General features: G+C 35.0%; 3 protein-coding genes across 6 annotated transcripts in view; 1 reads left to right on the forward strand and 2 right to left on the reverse strand.

Moving 5' to 3' along the window:
• Positions 1–443, reverse strand: part of pigr (polymeric immunoglobulin receptor) — a 47,227-nt gene extending 46,784 nt beyond the window's left edge. For all 4 annotated transcript variants that reach the window (XM_051860856.1, XM_051860845.1, XM_051860851.1 and 1 more), the window contains exon 1: positions 277–443. In XM_051860856.1, the coding sequence (XP_051716816.1) occupies positions 277–325 (49 nt within the window). In that variant the 5' untranslated portion in view covers positions 326–443. The remainder of the gene's footprint in view (positions 1–276) is intronic.
• Positions 444–696: 253 nt separating this feature from the next.
• Positions 697–3,844, reverse strand: dad1 (defender against cell death 1). The gene is made up of 3 exons (XM_051860946.1): positions 3,527–3,844; positions 2,618–2,768; positions 697–862 (listed from the first exon to the last, which is right to left on the reverse strand). Exons 1-2 carry the CDS (start codon positions 3,735–3,737, stop codon positions 2,638–2,640), a joined length of 342 nt encoding a protein of 113 aa, XP_051716906.1. The 5' UTR covers positions 3,738–3,844; the 3' UTR covers positions 697–862; positions 2,618–2,637.
• Positions 3,845–4,639: 795 nt separating this feature from the next.
• abhd4 (abhydrolase domain containing 4, N-acyl phospholipase B) lies at positions 4,640–10,376 on the forward strand. Its single transcript, XM_051860736.1, has 8 exons — positions 4,640–4,825; positions 6,065–6,153; positions 6,241–6,345; positions 6,428–6,716; positions 8,335–8,519; positions 8,798–8,909; positions 9,549–9,735; positions 9,834–10,376. Exons 1-8 carry the CDS (start codon positions 4,782–4,784, stop codon positions 9,921–9,923), a joined length of 1,101 nt encoding a protein of 366 aa, XP_051716696.1. The 5' UTR covers positions 4,640–4,781; the 3' UTR covers positions 9,924–10,376.
• Positions 10,377–11,523: the final 1,147 nt, after the last annotated feature.

The following is an 11,523-nucleotide window of genomic DNA, read 5'->3' on the forward strand; positions in this document are numbered from 1 at the left end:
GCTAATAGACGGCACTCCAAAATACTTTGAGGAATTTGGGACACAGCTTTTTCCTTAATATGAACACTCACTCAACTAGCTGCTGCTTGAAACAATTTTCCATTTTGGGTTTTAAAACTGCAAACAGTTCAATATAATTTTCAAAAGAGAGGAAGTTTTAACCCATGACCAATTTTAGCTGAAGAACGGCTCTCTAAGTATGTTTGCAAGCTCCCTTCCATAAAACACAATGCCTTTTCAACATCTGTTTTTGTAAAAGGAATGATAAAAGCTCACCTGGCAGTACACCAAGAACAAGAATGGTTAGAAGCAGCGGAAGAGCCATCGCTGAGCTCGGGTGTGAAAAACCATCGGAGTCCCTCTTTCCTAATGACAGCTGCTGCGAGAAGGAATATTTCTGCGTTCACTCTCACTTCCTTCTGCCTAAACGATGTCCAGATGTGGGAGTTTAACCATTTGTGCTCTGCACTGGAATTGTGTTCAGTGCAATGCTAAAATATAGATTAACCATAATCTACCATTTGGTTTAATTTACACTCAATAAAATAAAATGAAATAAAAATAGGCTATTGTTCAATGTTTTCATTTTAATATATATTTTTTTATTAATTATATCTTAAACACAAAGATAAGTTACTTCAGATGTGTGATTACCTATATATGTCACATAGAATAAAACACCACGGGATCATTGAATTGTTTTTAAAGGCATTTATTCTCTTTCAGTAACTTTCAGAAAGTTTTACAAAAGTAGAAAAATTAAGGAACAAGACAAGAACTGATCATAAACGACAATTCTGTCAAAACATATATTAACATTGAGAGATGTTTGTAGTTGTTCTACAGCATTTGGTCTTCATATCTGTGGAAAACAAATATAATTCATTACAGGTGGTTGCAAACTAGTTAATCTTGAGAAAATAAAAAGAAAAAAAAATTGATTTCTTCCTAATGCTCCAGTAATTCATCCTATCATGATCGTAAGATTATGGTAAAAGACAATATTTCTGCAATAGTGACAATCATGCCAATATGTCTGTCTTTTGCAGAGATTTAAAAAGGTTATTGGAAATTGCATGATGACTTTCCATCGGACGTTTACATTTCTCTAAATAACGTATGGTAACTAGTGTTGATGTCCTAAGACACGAAACAATCGGTTTGTGCGAGAAACCGAACAGTGTTTATATCATTTTTTACCTCTAAAACACTACTATGTCCAATTGCGTTCAGCATTCGGTTAGTGAGGTCTGATCGCGCTCTGACAACGGAACTGATGTCTTGCGCTTATACTTCAATGAGTGCAAGAGATCACTTCCGTTGTCAGAGCGCGAACAGACCTCACTAAGCGAATGCTGAACGCAGTTGGACATAGTGGTGTTTTAGAAGGGACATCAATGTCGTCACGAGCCGCAGGGTTTAATTTGGATTTGTCTAAGCAAGTTTTATTTACTCTTATAGACGAAGTTCCCATTGACACGCATTATAAGGCTGACAGACGGCAACTGTTGGAGTTAAAAATCATCATTTGTGTTCTACTGAAGAAACAAAGTCACCTACATCTTGGATGCACTGGGGGTAAGCAGATAAACATCAAATTTTCATTTTTGGGTGAACTATCCCTTTAAGGAGGTGAAATGTTGGATGAACTGTTAAATGATAAAAAGACTGAAATTGTGCTTTTTTGGGGGTGAAGCAGATGGTTTACACCAGTTAAACAATGAATTGTCTTAAAAATTCTGTTATTTGTTTTTAAAGCCATTCATGGTTTGGCCCCAGAGTACATCAAGGATCCGTTACTTATTCAGTCCTCCACAAGATAGCGAAGATTGAACTTGCAGATTGTGCTTAAGGTTCCACGTACACGTTTAAGGTTAGAGGTGATCGAGCATTTTCAGTTGTGGCCCCTAGACTATGGAATGATCTTCCTTTTTCTGTGCGTTCTTCGACCTCTCTGCAGATGTTCAAATCAAGTCTTAAGACCTATTTGTACTCACAGGCATTTGATGTGCAGTTTTACAGGTATTTACTTGCGTATTTTAATTAATTGCTATTATTTTTTATCATTAATTTTCATTTTTTTGTGTTTTTGAAATGATTTTGTACAGAACTTTGGTTTGCTTTTATGGTTTTTTAAAAGTGCTTTATAAATAAATAAATAAATGATTGATTATCAAACAAACATGAACACAAAATGTTGTAACATGAAATGAAAGATGGAATAAAGCAATGAATGTTAAGGCACTTCTGTGCAACTACATATTTCATTGCACACAAATAAATGTATGGCACAAAAAAGGAAGCATGTACTGCTTTATCAGGTCACTTTTCTATATTAGGCAACAGAGGGTTTATTATCTGTCAGCTAGAAAATTTTTAGAGAAATTGGCTTTTAGAGAAAAAAAGAATCAGGATACATATCTGCTATTTTGTTGCTTTGTCTTCATTTCTGAGCTATGAGACCTAGTTAATCTGTGCACAACAGAACCTCATATACCAATGGAACAAAATTACACACAGATTTTAAATAGATTGTCTAACAAATTGTACACATGAAAAGTGATTTTGAGTCATTCGTAAGGTGTTACTGGCACATAACCATCTGCTGTAGACGCACCTGCTGTAAGACGCTCTCATTCAGCCAACAAAATTGACAACCACTAGATGCAGAACAGTGTGAGCAAAGAGGAAGTCAGCGAACGCTCTCTCAGGAGAGACCGTCAGGAAATCTCCTTTGTTCTGAGGGTTGATCTGGATGCGAAGACAGACTGAAGACAGAAGAACATAAAGACACTAATTATCAACTTGTTCAATTTTACTCTACGACTACAGTACACAAATACAAGACCTGGATATATGAACATTGTTTGGTGTAGGTGGTTAAGTGGTCAAGGATTAAAAAACATGGGATGTCTTAATTTTTTTGACCTATACCAATTATTATTTGTTTATCTGATTGTCTAAATGCAGATATAATATTCTTTAAATAATCACATTAAATAAATAAAGATAAAACAATGCATTATAAATAATAAATATTTATTTAATAATATGCTATTATTTATAATTGAGATATATATATATATATATATATATATATATATATATATATATATTATATTATTATATATATATTTTTTTTAATATATTAAGTTTTAAAATATATTTAAAAAAGAAAAGTTATTTTAAATTGTATTAATATTTCACAATTTTACAGTTTTTACTATATTTATCAAAAAATGCATGAATAATGATGAATAAATGCAGCCTTGGTAAGCATTAGAGACTTATTTTAGTGTATGTAAGTGCGTATATATTATACTGTATACTGAAATCATAAAGATAAAGTTAAAAAACTGAAAATAATAAAGTTTTACATGACCGTTTGCATTTGGTGCAAAAAAAAGACCTTAATTAGCATTATAAACAGACGTTATAAATCCATAAATTTGACAAGCATACACTATACACCCTTTAAATAATAACTTTTGATTCTAGTTATATATGATTAAATATGTGTAAATACCAGCCAGTATGAAGGATCCCACACATGCAATGAATCCAGATAAGAAGCTGTTGAAGGGAAACGTTCCCACCAGCACACAGTACAGGAACTGAAACACTCCTGTCAGTAAAATATACAGCAGATAAGCGTCGATCATCTTCAGCTTATTCGATGTGCTGCTCCTGTACTCCTCCACAAAACGCGATAAGACAGAAAATACCGAGTTAGACATGATTTCTGCTCGAAATGTGCACAGAAATCCTAGAAATCAAACTGCAAGGAAATGAATGACGTGTACGCAAAGAGAGACAGAAGTGCGTCCGCTAAACGTTCCCCACTGGAACTGCAGGTGAATTTTAGTTCCGATGCATGAAGTGCTCGCGTTTCAAAGACATGAAACAGAGGAAAAAAGTAGCCTACATATTACATAATCATATTAATTAACAGCAATGTATTATTAACATTGCTGTAGATTAAAGAAAATAATGACGTTAAACCCAGTTCCTTTAACATTAAATGTGTTATTTTTTTAGACATTTATAAAAGACTGACATATGATTTGATACCCATATTTATATATATTTATTATATTACATTTTAAATAGAAATATTAATTTTTGAATGTAATAATTTAGCCAAATGGTTAGCTATACAATATTAATTTCCTTAGATTGCAAAATACGGCATGAATTGTAATCTTTATGAAATGTGAATTTGTCTGTTCTTTTTGTTCTGTTTTAACACTACTTGTATAGTTATTCTATGTGCTGGTGAGCCAGAGACAATTTTCCACCTAAAGATATACAATACAATTTTCTATCAGTATAATTTTCCAAATTCACTCAGAATAACCATAGACAATTGTGAAACGGATGAATTATGTAATATTATAATAATTATCCAGATAAATTCGTTGTATTAAATATGTTATTGATACGAAATAAGACTATCTTGCTACAGGAAATGGATCAGAGAGATTATTCCTTATCTTATAACCTTATTACTACAGTGATGTTTTGAAACATTAACATTTCCAATATAAATATGTTCACGAATTAAGACAATAGTGCGTTTCATGCCATTTCACCCACTTTCTTTTTTTTTTTTTTTTTTCTTTTTTCTGTGATGCGGCTCCTTTAAATACCCTGACGTCAGCGTTACAAAACACAAACACGGGCCTTTAAAGTGACCGTGTGTGACAGATCCCGGTAGCGGACATCCACATCGAAAATATGACAGTCTGACGTCTTGGATTTTTCTTGTATTATGCTTCATAATGTCTCCTGCAAACGCCGCAATGCAAGACGAGACTGACACAGAGTGAGTAGGCTACTGTAATATTTAAAAAACAATTGATATTACACACTTATGTTAGTCGCTCATATAACATACACTTTCCTTCTATTATGTAACACTGTATGTATGACATTTGACTATTTCAGGATCCCTGCCGTGAATATTTGAAATGAAGTGATAGAAGTCATACATGGTCTGTTATGACTTGTCTTGGATGATTTTCATATCGTTGTGCAATGTCATGCTGAGTTGTTACATCACAGTAGTTGTGGCTCGTTTTTGAACCGAGTAACAATATAGAATAATTTACAGCTTTACTTCTCTACCTTATTATATCATAGGCATATTAATTTTTAAGATTAAGACTTAAAATGTAAATGTTAGCTGTGGCAATTTTTATTCATGATGTACAGTGCAGACTGTAAATAAATAAATATTTAATAATAAAGTGATGCTCCTAACATAATTCACATCTTAACTCTTCTGACTTATTTGCTCATAGAAGTATTATTTTTAAATATAAATAATAACATTTAAATGTAAGTGTTTATGACACATTTTATTCATATTATGTACAGTATAGAACATAAATTAAAATATTTATAATCATGTAATGCTCCTAAAATAATTTACTTCTAAAGTTTAATTATTTCTTTATTTCTTATGGGAGTATTAATGTTTAAATGTAAGATGAAAATGTAAATTTAAGTGTTAATGACACATTTTACTCATATGATGTACGGTGCAGAGTAGACCATAAATAAAAATATGTAATAATAAATCCTCCTAACTCCTAACATAATATACATCTTAAATGTCTTGTATTAATTATTGCTCGTATGCGTATTATTATTTTTTATTTAAATCATAGGTTATTTTTTATTATATATATATATATATATATATATATTCATTTAAAACTAATATTTAAATTGAACTGCTAATGACAGCTTCCATTCAAATGCTGTACAGTACAGACCATAAATAAAAAAAAATATGTATAATAAAGTGATGCTTATATATATATATATATATATATATATATATATATAAAATAAACTTTTGTGTGTGTGTGTGTGCTTGCGAATGAATCATGCCCACAATGCATTATTAATACTCAGTTTATTGCCAGCAGGTGAAAGGCTTGTACTGTGTATAAAAGGCAGATGACGTAACGCAGTATGTACACAGAAGGATGACATGGACAGTCTCATAGAGGGGCTCTCACCCCTTCAGTGACTATATATTTATCTGTCTTTTTAGGCCAACCTCTGGAAACTGGTCCTGGTGGCCCTCTTGGAGACCAACATCCATGTCTTTACTGAAAAGTGCCGAGGCTAAAATTCTTGCCTGTAAGATCCTCACTGTTCCCTTTTAATATTTAAAATTTGCATAGAATGCGTTTTTATTCCATTTAATATGTCCATGAATATGTCCAGGTATCCAGAATAATGTTTGGTCCAGATTTGTGACTTTGCCAAATCAAAACAGAATATGGACCCTTAAAGTCACCAATAAGACAGCACTCAAATATAAAGACCAAGGTAGAGTTTCTAATCTTCTTCTACAGTAGCTGCAAAAGTATTTAGCACACTTAAAAAAGTCTGTTTTCCCTTCTCTTTCTAGCTGATCAGACACCCCTAGTGATGATCCACGGGTTTGGAGGGGGTGTCGGCCTCTGGATCCGTAACTTGGACGCATTGAGTAATTCTCGACCCGTCTACGTCTTTGACCTGCTGGGCTTCGGGCGCAGTTCTCGCCCGTCATTCCCATCTGACTCCTCATTGGCCGAAGAGCAGTTCGTTAGTTCAATAGAGCAATGGAGACAATCACTGGGGCTGGAACGCATGATCCTATTGGGCCACAGCCTGGGCGGTTACCTAGCAACTTCCTATACCATTCAATATCCAGAAAGGTATTAAGAAAGCTGATGTAGTCAATTATAGCACAATAATAGTAATACTTTACAACAAGAGCTGTGATCTACTCACCCTGATTTATTTTTAAACCCATATTTAACGCAATACAAAATGTTACTGATCTTTTTATAGTTGCTTTAAAATATTTATACATGTTATGCATTTACATTTAATCATTTAGCAGATGCTTTTATCCAAAGCATCTTACAAATGAGGAGAGCAATAGAAGCCATCAAACCAACAATAGTGACACGTGAAGGCTAAGTATGGTAACTTATACTCGGGACTTGTCCTCTGCATTTAACCCGTCCAAGTTAATGCACACACATTAGGAGTAGTGAGTAGTGAACACACACACACTGCAAACTGTGGCTGGAATGAGAGGTAGAGGTAGAGTTTCAGAATGACAGATCCTAGTGATGACATATAGATGGAGAAGAGAAGTGGTCCAAGCACTGAGCCCTGAGGCACCCCAGTAGTACGACCTCACCCCTCCACGACACCCTGAAGGACCTTCCTTTTATTATGCAAAATAAAATTTTGTGTAAAAAATAATATCTTAACTTTTTGAAGTCTGATCAAATAATGGAACAAAAAGAGGTTAAACATCTTATATTGCTGATGTTGAAAGGTCAATTTGAGGGCTTTGCAAAGTATTTAGACACTTAAAGGGTTAGTTCACCCAAAAATTAAATTTCTGTTATTAATTACCCTCATGTCGTTCCACACCCATAAAGCCTTCTTCTTTGGAACAAAAATTAAGATATTTTTGATAAAATCCGATGGCTCAGTGAGGCCTCCATTGCCATCAAGATAATTATCACTTTCAGATGCCCAGAAAGATACTAAAGACATATTTAAAACAGTTCCTGTGAGTACAGTGGTACAACCTTAATGTTATGAAGCGACGAGAATACTTTTTGTGCGCCAAAATAATGACTTTATTCAACAATATCTAGTGATGGGCAATTTCAAAACACTGCTTTATGAAGCTTCGGAGCTTTACAAATCTTTTGTTTCGAATCAGTGGTTCGGAGCGTGTATCAATCTGCTAAAGTCACGTGATTTCAGTAAACAAGGCTTCGTTACGTCATAAGTGTTTCGAAATTTCAATGGTTCACCACTGGGGGGCGTGACTTTGGCAGTTTGATACACGCTCCGAACCACTGATTCAAAACAAAAGATTTGTGAAGCTTCATGAAGCAGTGTTTTGAAATCGCCCATCACTAGATATTGTTGAATAAAGTCGTTATTTTGTTTTTTTGGTGCACAAAAAGTATTCTCATTGCTTCATAACATTAAGGTTGAACCACTGTAGTCACATGAACTGTTTTAAATATGTCTTTAGTAGCTTTCTGGGCATCTGGAATTGTTAATTATCTTGCTGGCAATTGATATAATATTGGCAATATTATATAAATATTGCAAAAGCACACTTTGCCATCAAAGTATTTCATGCATTTAATTTTGTAGATTTCAAAATATGAAAAAATAAATATACTGTTCAAAATGAAGTTTTGGACATTTTTTTGGTAGTCAAACTTTGTGGAACGTGTTAAATGTTGTTATAATGAACTACACGACCTTGAGACCAGTTGTGTTTTTGCCCTCTAGAGTCAGTCACCTCATCCTGGTGGACGCGTGGGGTTTCCCTGAGCGACCCCAGCCTCAGTCACAGGAGTCAGGAGGTCAAGGGTCACAGCTTAAAAGGGTGTCGCCGCCTCGCTGGGTGAAAGCTCTTGCTTCAGTGTTCAGCCTATTCAACCCACTGGCCGTCATCAGAGCAGCTGGACCGTGGGGTGAGTGTGAGCACCATGATGACTGCGGCTCTGCTCCAAAGCCTTTGAGCCTAGAGACTTTGACCTTAACTAGGTATCTTATGCTGCCTTGCTTAAAATGTTGTCTAGGTAGGCCGCATACTAGGTTTTTGAGAAGAGCAAAGTTGCTTTGATTCAAGTTGATGTTTAATCAGAATCTGTTATTCAAGAAAACACTAAAGCGCTTCATTTCCACTTAGAAAAAACAAACAAAAAAAAGATCACCAAAACATTTGATCACATCACGTCTTCACCTGCAGGTCCAGGGCTGGTGAACAGATTCCGTCCTGACTTCAAGAGGAAGTTTGAGGATCTGTTTGATGACGACACCATGACACAATACATCTACCACTGTAACGCCCAGAGCCCAAGGTACAGTCGTATTAAAGAGGACCTAATATGCTTTATTACATGTTCAACTTCCCTTTAGTGTGTAATGTTGCTGTTTGAGCGTGAAAAAGTTCTCCAAAGTTACAAAGCACAAAGTCACTCCAGCGGGAGTTATTCTCTGTATCAGAATGTTTCTGAACTCCCTGAAACGCCTCCATTGTAGTCTTGAGTTTTCCAGGAACGAACACTTCACAATATTCCTTATTTAAATAATTCCCGCCCAAGGCATATGCAAAATAAAGGGGTGGGCTCTGGTTGAGTTAGTTAGTAGTGTGTTGAAACTCATGGTTATTGTAAGGAACGGGACATTTTCCAAACATGCTCGAAGTGCTTTACCAATTACAACACACTGATCCAGCCGACCAATCAGAGCACATTGTGCTTTTCAGAAGGAGGGGTTTCAAAGAGACAGGAACTAAACAGAGCGTTACTGACAGGTTAGGAAGAGAGGTGCTGCAACAATGTCAAAAAATAATGTGTTTTTGAACATTCATGCATGAAAACCTGTTCTAGTAGAGCCCAAAAACTAAATCAAGACTTTGTAAAAGCCTCTTTCTAGTAGAGATGCATTCCTTTACAAATGTATAAGCAATTTTGTATTTTATTCTCTATTCCTCTCAGCGGTGAGGTGGGTTTCAAAGCCATGTCTGAGTCTCTCGGCTGGGCCAAAAGGCCGATGGTTCAGCGTGTGAACCTGCTGCCACCGTCGACGCCCGTCAGCATGCTGTACGGCTCGCTCTCATGGGTGGACAGCTCTACTGGAAACACAGTCATTCAGATTAGAGGCAAAAGCCCCACCAGTGTCACGGTGAGTAAGAAATGACAGCGTTTGCACTTTTTGAATTCATGGTAGAGGTTGGAAAAACAAAATGTGTAAATGTCACTGTTTTTTTTTGCTCACTACAGCTGATTGAAGATGCTTCCCATCATGTCTACGCCGACCAGCCGGAAGAGTTCAACCGAGTGGTTGAGAATATCTGTAATACGGTAGACTAAATGTATATAAACATATATAAAGATCAGAGAGAATGTACATTGGTTTGGGTGTGGGCATTTCTATTTTTGAAAGAGGTCTGTCCCGTGTTTGTGGGATGATCGGATTAATAGAAACATTTAAAGGCAAAGCTGTTCTCAGACCTTGTCACTTCATAATCAGATTTTATTGTTTGTGGCCTTTAATGTGGAGAAGCTCAATGACTGTACTGCAGAATTTAATGGAAGCTGGTTGTATTTGTATTTTGTAACCTATATTTTATTCAGATTTCTTTTTAAGCATGCACTGAGAGAAGTCATGCTAGCTGTTAAACCTGTGTCATAAATGCATTGACAATGTGTGGACAGTCATATTGACTAAAAGAAGAGATGTTTAATAATTATTTCATTCAAGCATTATAAACGATTGTCTGTATTTTATAACGTGCATATCTCAATACAGTGCTGTACCTTTAATACAGTGTGTCTGCATTTGTTTCTCTATTTTTTTTTTTTTTTTTTTTTAAATGTGTTTCTGGAAGCTGTTCTCATTCCTCTTGTGATTACAATTAAGTAACACTAAGAGGTGCTAGATGCACACTTTGCTTTTTCAGGAAGAATAATTCAGCTGATTTCATCAGATTGTTCCCATTAACACTAGCTCATTGCATACTATTTACTGTATAATTCCTGCTATTGTAAAAATGGCATGTGAATCAGTATGCAGTATGACAACAATACATACAATAAATGTTTCAAACAGCAGTATGCTTGTAGCATGATCTCACTGAATCACAAATATGATTAATTACTTTGTATTTTAATGTACAATAAATGCAAAAAGTTTCTGAAATACTCAGACCAGCCCGACTGGCACCAACAACCATGTCAGGTTTAAAGTCACTTAAATCACCTTTCTTTCCCATTCTGATGCTCAGTTTCAACTTCAGCAGATCATTTACATGCCAAATGAATTGAGTTGCTGCCATGTGATTGTTTGATTAGATATTTGCATTAACAAGCAGTTTAACAGGTGAACCTAATGAAGTTGACGGTGATTGTATATACTCAAAATTTCACTATGGTATCCATAAGTTAATTTGTGTGCTGTGTGAACATGATGGGTATTGTAGTTCTAGACTAAATGTGAACATGCATTTACTCATCTCACTGGCACAGAAACATTCAGTATTCATCAAAATTAATAAAAAAACAGTGAAATGGAATCTTAGAATTTTACACAAACCTGTAATAATGACCTATATTAAATTACACCAATATACTTGTGTATGTATTTAATCTCACTTTATTAACCAATGTCTTTGCTGCTGACCTTCTATGATCTAATTCAACCATACTTAATATCATACTAATAAGCAAAAATAACTTTAGATTCGATTTAGAAATAACCTTCTCCTGTATCCTATTCTTCTTTGATCCAGAATGGCAGCACAGCTGAAAGGTTTGTTTGAGCTGCGCCCTCTACTGTACAGGCGTAAATATGCATTTCCTTCAGCCTGAGGCTTATTCATTTCACTTTTGGTGTGAAAGGGCATTAACATTTGCCAAAAATAGAACTTTTTTGTTCTTATTAAAAAACAAACAAGCAAGCCCAGCCCAGGTG

The sequence above is a fragment of the Ctenopharyngodon idella genome, chromosome 2, assembly GCF_019924925.1.
Source record: "Ctenopharyngodon idella isolate HZGC_01 chromosome 2, HZGC01, whole genome shotgun sequence".
Taxonomy (NCBI): Eukaryota; Metazoa; Chordata; class Actinopteri; order Cypriniformes; family Xenocyprididae; genus Ctenopharyngodon; species Ctenopharyngodon idella.